Below are 18,011 nucleotides of genomic sequence, written 5' to 3' on the forward strand. Positions count from 1 at the left end.
TTGCGACAAGCAAACAAATGGATTCGCAGGGAGAAGTTTTGCATGCTGTCTTTGCACCAGATTTATCCTCAGCTGCAAAGAGGAGACTGGCTTTACGCAATAGATCTGCAGGATGCGTACTTCCATGTGCCCATTGCACGGAAACACCGGAAGTTCCTGCGCTTTCTAGTCGGCACCGATCACTATCAGTACACCGTACTACCGTTTAGACTGAAGTCTGCACCCAGGACTTTTTCAAAATGCATGGCAGTGGTGGCAGCGCACCTGAGAAAGAACATGGTGTTTGTCTACCCGTACCTGGACGACTGGTTAATCAAAGCTTCCACCTTCCAGGAAGCGCAATTGCACTTCAACAGGACGGCCGTTCTGTTGAACCAGCTGGGGTTGCACATGAACATGTCCAAGTCTGTTCTGACTCCTGTTCAGTGCCTACAGTACTTGGGAGCCTCCATCGATACTCTCTCAGCAAGTGTGTCTCCTTCGGAGGAGCGACGCTAATCGATCCTTCGGAAGGCTCAGGCTCTCATGTCCGTTCTATCTACGACAGTGAGGACGTTGTCATCTCTCCTGGGGTCGATGGCCTCTTGCATCTTCCTCACTCCACATGCACGCCTCCACATGAGGCCGCTGCAGGAATGTCTGGAGGATCAGTGGGACCAGAAAAGAGGGAGCTGGGACGACAGGATCCGACTGTCTCTACACGCTCAACAGTCCCTGAGATGGTGGTGCTCAGCAGAGAATCTCCTCAAGGGGGTTCCATTCCACAAGGACATTCCCATTCAGACTATCATGACGTATGCTTCGCTCCACGGCTGGGGAGCGCATTTGGACTATTTACAGATCCAAGGAACGTCGTCCCCGGGGAATCCACGAATCACTTCAATTTTCTGGAACTCGGAGCTGTTCACTTGGCACTGAAGACCTTTCATCTTTCCTTACAGACCAACTCCTTGCTTGTACATACTGACAATACGACCACAATGTATTACCTCAACAAGCAGGGGGGCTCCAGATTGTGCACACTGTCACAAGAAACGCAGGCGATCTGGCACTGGCTGCTAGCCAGAGGACTGACGATAACGGCTACCCATCTGCCAGGTGTGCAGAATGCTCAGGCGGACGCACTCAGCAGGCTGGTCCAAGAAAATCGCGAGTGGGTCCTAAACGACGAGGTGCTAGGAAACAAGACTTCGCCTCCAGGTTCTACCAACCGGGGACTCTGGGGAATGCGCTATGGATCAGCTGGTCAAACAGCTTTCTGTACGCTTTTCCACCCATTCCCCTGATTCCGGCAGTACTCATCAAGCGGTCTCAGTCCAGAGCACGAATGATCCTCATTGCTCCGGAGTGGCCTCGACAGTGGTGGTTCACAGACCTGCTCCACCGGTCTCTTCAACCCCACCTGCGGCTGCTGTGTCGGCCGGACCTTCTCACGAAGTTCGGGGGGCAGATGGTGCACCCCAACCTCTCATCATTGAGTTTGGCGGCATGGCTCCTGAGAGAGTGCAATATGGACACCTGAATTTACCTGATAATTGCATGGAGATACTCAAGGAGGCGAAGCGACCTTCCACAAGGACTTCCTATGCCTACAAATGGAAAAGGTTCTGCATCTGGTGCAAGTCCAAGAACTATGATCCTACCACCTGCAAGGAAGATGTCATTCTTCCATACCTCTTGCATTTGGCTCAATCTGGCCTTAATTTTCATTCTATTAAGGTTCACCTTGCAGCATTAACTGCGTATAGGAAATGCCCTTCACAAACATCCTTCTTCCAGATTCCTGTGATGAAAGATTTTTTGGAGGGATTGAAGAAAGTGTTTACCCCTGTTTGGCATCCTTCACCTTCATGGGAGCTGAATGTGGTGCTGTCTCGCTTGACGAAGGAACCTTTTGAACCTATTCATAAGGCTTCTCTACAACATCTGTCCTGGAAGGCGGCCGTCCTGGTGGCTATTACATCGGCCCGCAGGGTGAGTGAAATCCAGGCCTTGTGTTGCCAAGAACCTTACACTGTATTTCATGCATCTAAGGTAGTGATGCGAACTCACCTGAAGTTCCTTCCTAAAGTGATTTCTGATTTCCATGTCAATCAGACTATAACCTTACCTATGTTTTTTCCAAAATCCTTCACACCAGCGAAGAGGTCTCTTCATTCCCTAGATGTCAGAAGAGTGTTGCAATTCTATTTGGATAAGACCAAGGTCATTCGTAGGTCAGACCAATTGTTTGTCAATTACGGATCAGTCAGGATTGGTCTTGCCACTTCCAAACAGTCCATCTCTAGGTGGATTGTGTCCTGTATCCAGTTATGTTACCAAAAGGCTAACAAAACCTTAAGGGGTAGGCCTAAGGCTCATTCCACCAGGGGCAAAGCGGCTACAACGGCTTTGCTACGTAATGTTCCCATTGCAGATATCTGTAGGGCTGCCACTTGGAAGTCGGTCCATACCTTTGCTAAACACTACTGTCTGGACTCTGATGCCAGGGCAGATGCTCAGGTTGGGCAGGCTTCATTGAGAAATCTGTTTGCACAGTAGGGGTGTTGTCTGTTTCCTCCACCGCTGGGTTGGTGTTTGGGATGGGCTTGCCATTCTATTGACAAGATTATAACTATACACAGAGACCCCCTACTACAGAAGGAGTAGTTTCTTACCTGTAACTCCAGTTCTGTAGTAGGGGTGTCTCTGTTATAGTCATAAGCGCCTGCCCTCCTCCCCGGTGGAGAAAATGATAAATGTACTGTATGGTACAGGCCTGGCTTTATACACCTTCAAAAAGAACTGAAAGTAAAAGGAATTTGGCTGTGCATCCTGGGATACCGAGGGTCTCTGGAGAGTTCCTTAAAGGCACGGTATCCCTTTTCCAGACAGATAATGGCAGCCTATGGGGGTTGTCTGTCCAACCCTTCCTATCTATCATTTCAAAGGATTTTTGTGAAGGGGAGTTTCTCTGTTTGAAACTTAACAAAATGTGTAAATTTGAACATTATTTGGCTATCCTTTTTCACTTCCAGACGAAGTGTTGGCCAATGTAGCCTTGTAGTTTTAGGCTGCATTATTTGTCTTTGATTTTCTCTTAAGTGTCTATGCAGGACTGCAGAGGAAGACAACTTAAGAGACTATTTCGATTGCTCCGGGGTCCCCGTACATGGGCGGGACTATTCTCAAGATTATGACTATACATAGAGATACCCCTACTACAGAACTGGAGTTACAGGTAAGAAACTACTCCATCTTCATTCTGTGGGCGGGCACACTACGGCTTTGGCAGGCCTCCCGCGGACGGCGTGGAGGCGGCACCGCAGGAGGACCATGAAACTGGTAATAAAGCCCTAAGTGTTGTCAATTGTCAAAAACTAACTGGCTCATCCCAAGAATCCTTTCAGTTGACAAGAAATGAACATGGCCCTCTCCCATACTTTGAGTTATTTGCCTTGGACAGGATTTCAAATAACGTTTTTAGTAACACCGTCCACCATTGTGAGTGTATTTAAAGGGGAAAATTGCTCAGGTCTTCTGAGTCTCAGTCATGGATGGCTTAATACTTTCAATCCGGTTTAATATTAAATCATTCAATTTTAATAAAAAATGTATTTCAGGTGTTGATGCTGTTTTTGCAATGGGGCCAAACCAAACTCCTGAGAATCGGCTGACCAATAATTCACTTGTTCAAAAGTATTATTCCATCCTTATGTCATCTCATGTCTTCTCTGCAGGAGCTGTGGGCCACTGATGTCCTCCACGTTCAGGAGTTCATGTTCAACTTTCTACGTGACCCATTAAGAGAGATTGAGGAACCTTACTTCACTCTGGATGAGGTGAGAGCCCAAGCTTATTGCTAAGAAAAGACCGTGGCCCCTTTGCTAGAAAAAAAAATGAATATTCAAATCCTGGGCAGAGAGTAAATGGGGTTCCAATTGCCTCTATATTTCAGAGTTACACATAAAACGCTAAGTACAGTTTCTAAGTGCAGCAGGAGGTGTTGAAATTAGATGCTGAAATGGTTCCGGGAGGTGTCTTCATGCCATACCATTTTGTAAACACAGGATCCTCATAAATGTGGAGATATCACCTAATCTTATTTTTAAAATCAAGCTGGCTTTCTTAAAGTGTGCAATCAAATAATGTAACGTCAAACCGTTCTTGGTAGGTTTGCAACTTTGTAGTTTGGATGAATTTCACACATTGTTACCTCAACTCACTGGAAACCATGGCATGCCTCTTTTAAGACATACATATCTTTTGACTGCATCACTCACAAGGTGTCTCCACTTTTGTAAAGTGTCATCACACTGAACAGATTTGTGTACGCTAAATGAAAATCCAAACAATAAAAGAGTTTTGAATACCATGATGCCTTTACACTCCAGGGAGACGGTGAGGGGGTAATGGCCATGCTGCTGATTTGCACTCATTTTTTACTAATAAACTGACTCTTGAAATCTGGCATGGCTAGTTTGCTTTGTCCAATGGCTTCCGGTTTGAGAAAGCCACATAATGTAAAATAGGACTAAAATGTAGCTAATGAAGTAAAGAATGTGGAAAGTCCTTCACACTACATTTTTGCTTCTTCAGTTTCTGGTTCAGTGTCATGTTTTGCTTCGTTTGCAACAATTGGAAATGGGCCCAAGTCTTGGAAGATGCAAGCATGTAACATAAAAGCCTGGCTCATTCAGCTATTATATGAATTGGTTTCCATACTGGGTGCTGCCCTGAAAAGCTGTTAGGCGCCAGCACAGAAACACGTCTTCAGCTAGGCACTGGATTTAAACGCATGTGTTGTGCATAGGCTTGTTATCTGGATGGCCTCGTACTCATCCTTGAGATTTACTTATTTCACACACTTGGTACCAAACTCTGCCTTCACAGGAGAATTGAGTAGCAAACTGTTCCTCCTGTTGGCCAATGTATGAGAGATCATGCTGCGTGCAACTCAATTGTGTCTCACTAAGTAGGCACTGCACATCTAGAAATGTGATTTTGCATTTGATCAACCTCAAAGTTGAAATATACCTTCAAAGAGTCTAACGCCCTGGAGTAGGATTTTTTGTTAAAATGTTGTATTTTGATACCAAAGGTTGTTTGCCTTGGCACTACTGCAAAACAAAACCTATTCAGGGTTGTGCATTTTTTGCACCTTTTATAGGACCAAACCTATGTAAGGATCTGAGTCCGAGAAGAACAGTATGCTGGGGTCTGGAGTGCAACCCAAGGAATCCCAAAAATTCAAATTAGCATTTCTAGGTGTCCGATTCTCCTGATCTGAAAGAAACAGGTTAGTATTAGATTCCTTACCTTAGAATATCCCCAGGCGTCAGACTGGATCCGGAAATGTTTGCGTAGCAGTACCCTTGCCCGTCGTTAGGCGTCGTCTGCGGCTCCGCGTCCGTCGTCGGCGTCGTGGGTGCCGGAATGACGTCGCTGGAGTACTTAGACGCCGTCCTCACGCGCTGACGTCAGTTCTTCTTTTTTCCGCGCCAGCAAGCGCCGTTCCGGAAAAAGTGGTACCCTTAGTCAATTTTTGACTAAACTTTTTCGATCATTTTTGATCTACTTCGAAGTCTGTACGACTCCGACGGTGCCGGTAGGGATGCCCGGGTTCAAACTCTGCGCCGACTGCGACCGACTGATGTCGGTTACCGACCCCCATCGCCGGTGTCTTCATTGCCTAGGCCTCGACCACGACGACTAGGCCTGTTCCGACTGTCGAGCCCTGACGTCTAAGGCTAGGCGGGAGCGGTCCCGCAAGCGGCTCGAGCTCCGGCAGTCGGCCCCTCGCCGCTCAAGGTCCCAGTCCGCGAGGAGGTCGAGGGACCATTTGCGGGGTCGGAGCCACCATGGCTCCGGGAGTCGTCCACGGTCTTCAGGCTCCTCAAGTAAGCACAAGAAGTCGAAGAGACGTCATCGCTCTTCTGACTCCCCCCGACGCTCGCGCGACGCGGCCAGGGGTTCGGGCGCCACCGCCCATGCGGCTCCGCCGGAGCCGTTGGCGTCGCGGCCTGCTCCATACCCGACGGTCCCTGGGCAGCACGCGACGCCGTAGGAGATCAAGGCCTTCCTCTCGGCCATGAGGTCGCTCACTCATCCATCGGGCCCCGCGGCACCTTCGGGTTCTGCGGCCCCGACTGGGAGTCGTCGGGTGCTTCGGTCCGGACGCCGCCAGTGACTTCGGTCCCGGTGCCGCAGGATCCGGTTCCGGGTCCTGGTCGCCGCCGGTCGACCTCACCGGCGCCAGCCCCTAGGGTGTCACCCCTGGCGGCGCCGTCCCCGATCCCTCCCTCGATTCGGGTCCGGCGCCGGATCGGCGCCGTATCTGACGTCGATGGGAAATTTCTTTTTCTATGACCCGGCCCCATCCTTTGGTCCTGAGTATCAGGAGAAGGGTGGTGAGGGGGATTGGGAAGGGTCTGAAGACCCTCTGGCATGGGAGTGTCAGTCTTACCAGGACTGGTCAGGAGAGCTAGGGGACGCCAGTGGTCTGGATACCTCGCCAGACACTGGTTTTGTCTCCCCTCCTACCGTGGCTACGGAGGAGGGGGCTGCTTATAGTGTGGTGTTGATGCGGGCAGCCAAGGCCTTACAACTTGAGCTCCCCGTCGCGGCCGTGAGAACTAACCTCCTCACTGAGGTCCTTAAACAGCAGGTAAGCTCGGCCGAGCCTCTGCTGCCGTTTAATGAGGCCGCTACAGGTCAGCCTGTAGATAGGAACGTGGCCAGACGCCACCGCCCGGCTCCGGGCGACCCTGCTTTCCTGTCCACCCACCCTACCCCCGAGAGCCTGGTCATCCAGGCCTCTAACTCCCAGACCGCATTCCCGACGGCTCCCCCCGATAGGGAATCCAAGAGGTATGAGCGGTACAGAAAGAAAGTATTCTCATCCTTGAGTTTGGGATTGCGGTCAGTCAACACCGCATGCCTCTTGGGCCACTACACCCACTCTCTGTGGGACATGGTTGCGGACGTGCTGCCACAATTTCCAGAGGAGGTCTGGACTAAACTCGCCCAAGCCCTTGCGGAGGGTCGAGATGCGGCACGGTACTCCATCCGGTGTGGGCTGGATACCACGGACTCACTGGGCAGAGCAATGGCAACGACTGTGGCGATTCGTCGCCATGCCTGGTTGAGGTCCGCCAACTTCTCGGCTGATGTCCAGAACACTCTTGTGGACATGCCGTTTGATGGCCGTCTTCTCTTTGGCGATAAGGCAGACCATGCGCTTGAGCGCTTTAAGGACTCCAGGGCTACGGCCAAGTACTTGGGCCTCTCGGCCCCGCGCCTGCAAACGGGTGCCTTTCCCTCCTTTCGTGGCCAAGGAAGGGGCGCCCCCACACGTGCTGCCAGCCACGCACCGCAGTCTAATATCCAGCGTGGTGACGGACGTGGAAACCGCCGTGGCAGCGGTCGGGGACAACGGCGCGGCCAGTCCATACCTGCCCCTGCAGCATCCGCCTCAAAACCTTCCTAGTCCGAGCTTTCAGGCCCATATGACGCCAGTGGGAGGCAGGGTTCGCCATCTCCACTGGCGCACTGTTGCATCGGACAGGTGGGTGCCTCAAATCGTCCGAAGGGGCTACTCCCTCCCCTTTGAGGCGACCCCTCCAGCCATGCCACCGCAGTACCACCGCATGTCGGGGGATCACTTGACACTTCTCAGAGAGGAAGTTACGGCCCTCTTGGCCAAGGGGGCCATCGAGCGCGTTCCTGGGCCAGAAGTAGGGTGTGGTTGTTACTCCCTCTACTTTCTGGTACCCAAGAAGGGCAAAGGGGGCCTACGCCCTATCTTGGACCTGCGGAACGTCAACCGCTTCCTCCGGCAGGAGAAGTTCAAGATGCTGACACTAGCTCAGGTCCTAGCTGCCCTGGACCGGGAGACTGGATGGTAGCGTTGGATTTGCAGGACGCTTATTTTCATATCCCCGTCCTGCCGTCCCACCGGCGTTACCTGCGGTTCACGGTAGGCCACGAGCACTTTCAGTTTACCGTGCTCCCCTTCAGCCTTACCAGCGCCCCACGGGTGTTTACGAAAGTGATGGCGGTGGTCGCAGCTCATCTGCGCAGGTTAGGGGTTTCAGTCTTCCCCTACCTCGACGACTGGTTGTTGAAGGCGGGCTCGCCCCAGACAGTCGTCAGCCACCTCCAGACTATGGCCGACCTCCTGCACCTGCTGGGGTTCTCCATCAATGTGCATAAGTCCCACCTGTGTCCCTCTCAGAAGCTCCTCTTCATCGGAGCGGTTCTAGACTCAGTGCGGTTTCGGGTTTATCCTCCCGAACAGCAGGTTTGGGATATTCAGGCTATGATTCCGATCTTTCAGCCGTAATCCCGAGTCTCGGTCAGGTTGACGCTGCGGCTTCTGGGGCTGATGGCCTCCTGCATCCTTCTGGTGCATCACGCCAGGTGGTGGATGCGGGCTCTGCAGTGGGACCTGAAGTTTCAGTGGGCCCAGCATCAGGGCAACTTGTCCGACCATGTCTTGATCTCGGAGGGCACTGCAAAACAGTTGCAGTGGTGGGTCATGGACCGCGATTGGGTCAGCGGCAGATCCCTCTCCCTACCCCAACCGGAGCAGGTAGTTGTGACGAACGCGTCCCTCCAGGGCTGGGGGGGCCACTTGAGAGAGGTGGAGATCAGAGGCCTCTGGTCTCCGGCGGAGTCCCAGCTCCACATCAACCTTCTGGAGCTGCGGGCGATCCGCCTTGCACTGAAGGCATTCCTTTCCTCTGTCCGGGGGAGTGTAGTGCAGGTGTTCACGGACAACACCACCGCCATGTGGTACTGCAACAAACAGGGCGGGGTGGGGTCGTGGACCCTATGCCAGGTGGCTCTGTGACTCTGGCAGTGGCTGGAACATCAGGGCGTGACCCTGGTGGTTCAACACCTGGCAGGTTCTCTGAACGCCAGGGTGGACAAACTCAGCTGTCGGTGCATGATGGATCACGAATGGCGTCTGAACTCTGACGTGGCGCAAGGCCTCTTTCAGCAGTGGGGAGAGCCTTGGTTAGATCTATTCGCCACCGAAGAGAACGCGCAATGTCATCAGTTCAGCGCGTTGGAATTTCCAAGGCGGCACTCGCTCGGCTACGCTTTTCGACGCGTGTGGAGCTGCGGTCTGTTGTACGCCTTTCCGCCTATACCACTTCTGCCCAAAGTGCTGAAGAAGATCAGGCGCGACCGGGCCCAGGTTATCCTTGTGGCTCCGGACTGGGCACGAAGATACTGGTATCCCGATCTACTCAGTATGTCTGTCGATCCCCCGATTCGTCTGCCTCTTCAGGAGGACCTTCTGTCGCAGCAGCAGGGGACGGTCCTCCACCCGAACCTGTCCAGTCTCCACCTCCATGCTTGGAGATTAAGCGGCGACAGTTGAGGCCATTTGACTTGCCTCCTGAAGTTTGTACTGTGATTCTGGCAGCCAGGCGTCCCTCCACAAAGTCGATATACGCCTGCAGGTGGAACAAATTTGTGGCATGGTGCACAGCAAAGGCTGTGGATCCTCTCTCCGGAAAAACAACCAAGGGCCTGGACTCGGACCCAGTAAGGCTGAGTCAAATTAACGAAAGAACAAAACAAATGCCAATACTGGACTAGACTTTAAGCGTGCTTAGTGGAAAAGGCCTTTATAAATCAAACATAACGGTCTGTTTTTTTAATTACATCACTAAATGTATTAATTAATCATACATCATTTATAAAGACAAAACTTTCTTTGTGCATAAACAAGTATTGAGAACACTGACAGACTTTATATACAATATAATTCCACAATATACATATTAACCACACATCCACACACATCTTTGGCCATCACACTCAAACCTTCATACCTCATTCACTCAAAAACATCACCACCCCGTAGGGGACAGAACAAAAATCCCAATGTCAAAATTAAACCCACAAAGAATGTAAATAATCTTCTAAATATTCATAGAATTCTTAGATTATATATCCTTTTCACAAGATCTGAAATTAATCATTTTTCTTGTGAAAGGATATATAATCTCAGAAATCTATGAATATTTAGAAGATTATTTACATTCTTGACAAACCGTTATGTTTGATTCTTAAAAGCCTTTTTCACTAAGCACGCTGAAAGTCTAGTCCAGTATTGGCATTTGTTTTGTTCTTTCGTGGATCCTCTCTCTGCACCCCTTTCTGAGGTTCTCCTCTTCCTTCTTTCTCTTGCCCAGCAGGGCTCTGCTCTGGGCACTATCAAGGGCTACCTTTCTGCCCTTTCAGCCTTCTTAAGGCTACCTGATCAGCCATCTTTGTTCAAGTCCCCCATTGTAAATAGGTTTTTGAAGGGCATCACACACATGTTTTCTCCTGTTCCTTTCGTGATGCCTCAGTGGGACTTGAACCTTGTACTTACTTTTTTGATGTGCGCTCCTTTTGAGCCACTTCATAACTGTCCTCTCCGCTTTCTTACTCTGAAGACTGCTTTTCTGGTTGCCATCATCTCTGCCAGGAGGGTGAGTGAGTTCCAGGCTCTTTCCTCTAAACCTCCTTTCCTTTCTGTCCATTTGGACAAAGTTGTGTTGCGGACAAGACCCTCTTTCCTGCCCAAGATAGTCACAGCCTTCCACATCGGGCAGTCCATCACTTTGCCCACCTTCTTTCCGCCTCCGCATCCCTCGAAAGAGGAAGAGAGGCTCCACCGTCTGGACCCAAAACGTGCGATCTCCTTCTATCTGGATCACACTCACCAGTTCCGGGTGGATGACCAACTCTTTGCTGGTTACATGGGCGCTAAGAAAGGTCGGGCGGTGCACAAGCGGACCATCTCTCGGTGGGTCGTCTTGTGCATCAAAGTATGCTACTCCTTGGCTAAAAAGGAGCCTCCTGTTGGGCTGAGGGCCCATTCCACTCGGGCCACGGTGGCTACTACTGCCCTGGGCCGTGGAGTCCCCTTACTGGACATATGTCAGGCAGCTACGTGGGCCTCGCTGCACACGTTTGCAAGACACTACTGCCTGGACAGCCAAGTCTGAAGGGATGGTTTCTTTGGCCGTTCCGTCCTCCAGGACTTTCTGGTGTGATTATTGGTTCGCAGACCCACCACCGGGGTTGGTATTGCTGGGGTATCTATTCTAAGGTAAGGAATCCAATACTAACCTGTTTCTTTCAGATGAACAAGACTTACCTTCGGTAACGATATATCTGTAAGAAACAGTAGGTTCGAGGCATGTGAGGTGTGTTATGTGCACAAACCGGCATCGAACAAACAAATCCCCGAATTCTTTTGGAGACTAAGCTGGCTTAAAACAACTACGTAGACATTCGAGCACTGGCAAGAACTAGCAAACCCGGCGGGGTGCAGATCGAAATAAGCCCGGGCACCACGAGCCTTGGCAATACATTAATAAGCATTTCTGCCCAGCGAATGAATTGAACTAGCGCTTTGTTACAACACCACACCACCTTTCAAGGAACTCCAATTTCCGTAGACCCAAGAACTTGACGGTCCTGAGGAGAGCCCTACAACCAGGGGGCTCGAAACGCGTCGACCTTGAGTGGCCCTTTGTCAATAATATGGATAGTGGGACTGTGTTAGGATAACAAGAATTGATTTCCAACTGTATTTTTTATAACAGAGTCACAGTAGAATACCAAGTAGGGTACATTAATTTGTCGCTGAAACATTTTGTTTTTGGCAAAGGGCCAGAATTGTATGTTTTTTTGTTTTGTTGTTTATATTTATGCACGTGTGAATGTGGAGTGATTGTGACTAGTCAATAGTGTGGAGTGGATGTGTTGTAAATATGTACAGTCAATATTTGTCTTCTTAAAATTTGATGTTCTTTTGTACACTGTTATTCATGCACCTTTAAAAAAAAGTTCTCTCAAAAAACAAAAAGCTAAAAGTGACTAGTGAACTAAATAAATAAATAAACTAGTGACGTTAGACAAAACGGACTCGTTATGTTTCATTCATATAGGGGTCACCAAAAAAAGTTTGTAAGGTAGTTCCTGAATTCATATCTATAGCATAGATCGCCGCCTAGTGTTGGGTCCGGATGATTGCACATTGTTGTCCTGGAAGAGTCTTCGAAGTATCACAAGATAGGTGGCTCCTCCCCTGGACTACAGTGCGCATGGGCATCGACTCCATCCCCAGATTGTTTTTTTCCGCCATTGGGTTCGGATGCATATTTGATCTCTCAAGTTCGGAATCGATATAAACTTTCGTTAGGCCTGAAGGCCTTTTTCCTATAGCGTCGGTATTGTCTTGCGTTCGGTGCCCAATTCTGTTCCGGCTCAGTTCCCGAGTCGGACGTCCAGAGGAGTCGCGTGGCTCTTCGGTGCTCGAGGCCCAGTCGACGCAACCAGACTTATTCGACGACACATCATGGAACGGAGCCCGTTCAAGAGATGTCCCGTGTGCAACTCCAAGTATCCCCACATCGATGTCCACCCGGTGTGTAATAAGTGCCTGTCGCCGGATCACGATGAAGCCAACTGTATGGCTTGTTCCCGTTTTTGATCCAAGACGACGATTCGGCGCGCGGCGCGCCAGGAGGCCCAGCAGACGGCCCCTGCCACGGTGAACATTTTCGAGGGGGATGAAGCAGACGAGCAGGAAGATCGAGAGCCGATTTCAACTTCAGCGGCAGAGATCGACTCCGACTACGACGCAGACGTCGAAATGCTCGACACAGAAGAAGTCGTCGACGAGGTAGGAGACGACAATGAGGCCTATGGGGCCGCGGAAGATAGCTCAGGTGACGAGCTATGCCCCGTTCCAACAATGACTAAGGCTCAGGTCGAGGGATCGCCACATGGCCTTACCCAAGATCTTGCACCTGGATCCACGGTCTCGCCTATGGGCCCGGCTACGGACACTTCTACGGAGCTGCCATTGGTCAAATCGAAACCGAAAGTAAAAGCTTCGGTCTCGAAAAAAACGAAAGTAATAGAGACGCCGTCGAAACAGAAGACGTCTGTTGCTCTGGTCGCCTCCTCGTCTTCGGACATGTCTGGGCAGCCGAAGCCAAAGAAGGTTGTCGATCCAGTGAAGTCGCTCAAGGGCATCGAGCCGAAGTCGCTCAAGGGCGTCGAGCCAAAATCGCTCAAGGGCGTCGAGCCGAAGACTGGGGCACCGAAACCACTTGTGAAGGCCGCCGACCCGAAACCGTCGGCGCCGAAGAGCCGTCGACACTGACAGAGGACACGGCGCTCTAAAAGCTGTCGATCCTGCTCATCGGCCGGAAAAGGCCAAAGGTGCTGTTACACTCGAGTGAACGCATGCTGGTGGACCGAGAACACCTGTCGGGTCGACTAAACCGTCCGCATCCTTCACGAAGCAGGTGTCTGACTCGTTGCAACGCATCAGAAACAAGGCTTCCGCGGACGATCCGAAGGATACTTCCACCCCGAAGCCTGCTGCCAAGCCGCATAAGTCTACGGCGCCGATCCAGTTCAAGCTGCCGCCGAAAGTGGTGCCGAAGGCGTTCGCGCCAAGGACGGTCGACGACGCGCCCATGCAAGTGTCCAGTGGCAGAAGCCTCCTCAGGCCGTTGTGAGCACAAAACGTTGACAACCCCTACTGGAGGAGCAGTCGGAACAATTTATCGACGCCAACACCGGTAAACTTTCCTTCTACAAGCGTAAGATCACGCCGGCACAGCCTATGGAGTCCTACACAATTCCTTTGAAAAGGAAAAAGGCTTCTACGGATTCCCCAGTTCTGGTTGAACCAATTGATCCACGGCCTCAGGACATTGCTCCACCCTAACCCACTTACTCAGATGTGGATGCTGGGGAGGGGGACGATGAGGAGTACAACTTCCCTGCCGACACTGATCCTGAGGATCACCATGATTCATGGGCAGATGCTGGAGACCCGGGGGATCCGCAAACTGCCCCGGACACTCAAGTATATACGGTCAGGACCTCTCCTACTGAGGATTCTGCGGCATTTAATGCTCTAATTGAGAGGGCAGCTAAAAATCACGACATCCAGCTGCATGCTGACCCTATTGAGGTGGACTTCCTGTTTGATACCGTTTCCGCCTCTGAAAAGACTGTCAAAACTCTGCCAATGTTCAAGGGTGTTTTAAAACATGCTGCAGACATTTTTAAAGAACCCACACGTGCCAGGGTTATAAACCCCAGAATTGAAAAGAAGTATAAGCCGGCACCTGGCGACCCTACCTACATCAAGGGCCAGTTGCCGTTGGACTCTCTGGTTGTTTCTAATGCCCGGAAGAGGGCAAATTCACAAACTACTGGTGATGCTCCTCCCCCTGACAAGGAATCTAAAGTGCTCGAAGCATCAGGGAAGAGGGTGGCGGCTCAAGCGGCCAATATCTGGCGTATTTCAAACACTCAGGCACTCTTAACCAGATATGACAGGGCACACTATGATACACTTGAGACCCTGTTACAACACTTGCCAGATGAGTATGAAGAGGCGGCGGAGATGCTCATTCAAGAAGGGAAGCTCATCTCCAATGCTTCTATTAAATGTGCACTGGACGCAGTGGACACCGCGGCCAGGGCCGTTAACACAAGTGTAATGTTGCGGCGTCAGGCCTGGCTCAGAATCTCCGGGTTCAAACCAGAGATACAAACCACCATCCTCAATCAGCCTGTAAACCCTGATCACTTATTTGGCCCTGAGGTGGATACCACCCTAGAAAAAATAAAGAGAGACACTGAGACTGCCAAGTCCATGGGGGCCCTACAGTCACAGCAGTTCAGGGGTAGTACTTTTCGTCGCTCAAGCAATAGAGGTGTTTCCAGAGGCCAGATGTCCCAGCAAACACAGTACACTAAGAGTGGAGCGCAGACCTCTTACAACAAGCAGAGTAGAGGCGGCTATCCATGTAGGAAGGTAGATCCCTGACTATGGTTGCACCCAACTTTTTGCCTGGTGTTTTGCTGGTTTTCTGACTTAGTTGACCTGGGGCCCTGCTATTCAGGACCCCAGGCCTACTGCTCTCTCTGTAAAATGGATTCCATGTACCTTAGGTACATATCTAATTGGATACTGAGTCACCTTATCAGTCCCTGTACAGTGTAGCTTAGGTACCCAGGGCATAGGTGTACCCAGGGCCTACCAGGGGCTGCAGTATGTATTATGCCACCCCTGGCTGGCCATCCAAATCTGACACAACTGGCTGCTTGACAGCTGGGGCAAAGTGGTGTACTCACCCTTTGCTTTAGATATAGTATCCCTATATCTAACCCTAAAATGGACACATATATTCCTATCAGTCACTCCTATGGCAGGCCTTAACAATCCTGAAGGCAGAGTGCTTGGAATAATGTGAAATGGTGCTCTGGCATGAGCTGAGCCCGTTTGCAGCTTGCGGAACCAAGTCCTAATAGCTGTTCCATGATAACGCGTACCATATACTCTTAAGTGCATTATAATCCTCGCGGTTATATGCCAACTCTGGTATCGCTTTATCAAAACATGTCGAGTAAGGTGTCATACGAATTGGAATACTAACCCCTCACCAATTCTGGCGACGGGGTTAGCATTCCGCCCTTCTAGAGGGACACGACATGTATGTAACCTCTAACCCCGGTTAAAGTCAGACAGAGCCTTAGCTCCACAAAACGGATGCTGCCACCGAGACACAAAGTCTGCCCTCCTGCTGCTGGGAGTCCTCCCAGAGCAGGAGGCAAGGGCAAAGGGTTTCCTGCCAGGGGTGGTGCCAGCACCGTCCCAGACAGGGTTTTGTGTATTCTAGGTAGGCAGGGCTTTAGAGGAAGGTGACTGCAAGTGGCACCCCGGTGCTCACTGTGCATAGGCCGGCTTGAACCAGTTCCAGGGGCACACCAGACCCTGAGCTGGGGAAAGCCCGCCAAAGGAGAGGGGTGTAACCACCCCCCTCCTGGTCCCACCCATAGGGCAGGACTTAGTCGCGTGCCAGCCCCCTTTTTCAGGATAAAGGTAGGAGCAGGCCCCCTTCCAAAGTAGATCAATCTTTGAATCCTGAACCGACCTTCTTCAAGAAGAACTCAAGACTCTTCCCAAGATTTCTCCCTTGTGACTAAGGAGTAGTCACCCTGCAGCAGCAGGCACCAACCAAGCATCGCGGTTTGTTGCCAGTCTCTCCTTCGGATCAAGACTGCTTCAGCACGACGAGAACCGGCTTCCCTGGCACCTCTGACCTCAACCTACATCATCAGCCCAGCTGTGATCCGTGGGTGCGACGAGACCTCAAGGGACCGGCCATCTTCAGAACTGCACGACGCTTGTCCAGCACGACCACCGAGTGACCCTCGACTGAGTGCTTTGGGGTAAGAGAAGCCCCGACCCTGAGCAGCTCCAGCACCGAAGTACAGCCCCCTTGCATCCACGAGATCTGCGTGGGGCCCTTCTGCTCTTTGCTGCTCACCGCGTTGTCCAGGTCACTTGCCCGTTGGCTAGTGGCCCTTTTACGACGCTTCACGACGACAAACACCGCTGGTCTGGTTGCTCCAGACTGGCCCTTGCTCCCCTCCAACAGAGGAGCACCCCGGACCCTCTTGGTCCACTCCAGACTCCATTTTAGGTCCACCGCGTGGGCTTGAATTTGCCAAGACTTGTTGCCCCAATCCTGGGTCTAGCGACGTCGACAGCAGACACCTTCGTGGGACAGCTCGCACCTCCATCCTGGTCGCCGACAACGCCTCCTGGTCCGAGAGACTGCAGAGCCCAGCAGCGCCCACTCACCTGGTCGAGGTGACTTCGCCCGGTGCCACTCTGGTGCCCACTTAATCACTGGCTAGTGATTCAGAACTTGGTCCCCTCTGCTTACAGGTATCCTTCTTCACCGATCCAGGCTTGGATCTCCACGAACTTTCTTCACTGGCCGCCTGCCAGCAACTTCTTCCTTCAGGCTCCTGGTTCGTCAACGAGGGTTCCGACGCAACTTGAACCCTATGCAGCCGCAGCCCCTGGGCTAGGTAAACCGAGTACTCTGGTGCTCCAGCATAGTCCAACACTCTAAGTGTTCGGATCCACTCTTGTTTTCGACCCACCTAGTCAGGTTCGCCCGAGAACAGTAACTTTGTCTTTACTAGCCTCCATAGACTTTTTCCCGCCTTACGCATGAGAGTTCCCACTCTGCACACGACGTCCCTAGGTCTCCTGCTAGTAATCTAAAGGTTCAGTAGTCCAGTCCTAGCGATTCTAAAGCCTATGAGAATAGTACTTACCTGCTAGTAATTTCGCATTCCACTTCTTGTGTATATGGTTTTTCGTGCCCCTCGGGCATTTGTGTAAATTGTGCGACTTTCAGTGTTTCTTTAAGAGTTTTGTTGTGTGCTTAGCTCCCTGTCTCATAAAGAGCCAGGGTAGTCTTGTTATAAATAAATATCCTTTATTTTTGATAACAACTTGTGTGGTGTCCTTTCACTTGGTGTTCAAGGGGTAATGTGATGGTAAAACAGCTGGCTTAACACGCCCTCTACAGTCTTAGCCTTAGACTGCTCGTATCCATGCTACTAGGATAGCTGGTCTATAAGGTTGACTTACAACCAATCATCAATAAGGGTTGTTTGGACTGATACATAGTGATCACTAGAATAGTGAGCACAGCATATCAGGCCAACTTCTCACATTGGTGAGCAGCGGTTGGGATTTGAGCTTGCTGTTGTTTTACCACACGTATCCTAAGAATATCATTTGAAAGATCACATAAGTACTGAGGTACATATAACTTAGCTTAGAATACTCTGAGTTCTACTGAACCAGCTGTTGTAGCTCCTAGGGCCTAGCACACCCTAAACTACAACTCTAGCAAGGGATCAGTAGGTAAACATATAGTGTAGGTAAGTGCACCACTTACACCTCACTAGAAAAGCATGTCTACCCAGGGAGAGTCTACTGAGACTCCCCTTGTGGTTATTGACCCTCCACAGGTCAAATCAAGATATGCAGCTCTCAGTTTCCAGGAGATGAGACAAGTGTGTACCTCCAGGAAACTGAAACCGGGGTCTAACCCCACCATTCCCTTTCTGATAGGTCTCTTAGAGACTTATGATGCTAGGAAAGCATCTCAGGGAGATGGGAA

General features: G+C 51.0%; 1 protein-coding gene across 2 annotated transcripts in view; it reads left to right on the top strand.

Annotated features, from left to right (window-relative positions):
* PLCG1 (phospholipase C gamma 1) overlaps nt 1-18,011 on the top strand; it is a 595,860-nt gene that overhangs the window by 332,235 nt on the left and 245,614 nt on the right. For both annotated transcript variants that reach the window (XM_078652159.1, XM_078652158.1), the window contains exon 9: nt 3,720-3,821. In XM_078652159.1, coding sequence (XP_078508285.1) covers nt 3,720-3,821 — 102 coding nt within the window. The remainder of the gene's footprint in view (nt 1-3,719; nt 3,822-18,011) is intronic.

The sequence above is a fragment of the Lissotriton helveticus genome, chromosome 7 (genome assembly GCF_964261635.1).
Source record: "Lissotriton helveticus chromosome 7, aLisHel1.1, whole genome shotgun sequence".
NCBI lineage: Eukaryota > Metazoa > Chordata > Amphibia > Caudata > Salamandridae > Lissotriton > Lissotriton helveticus.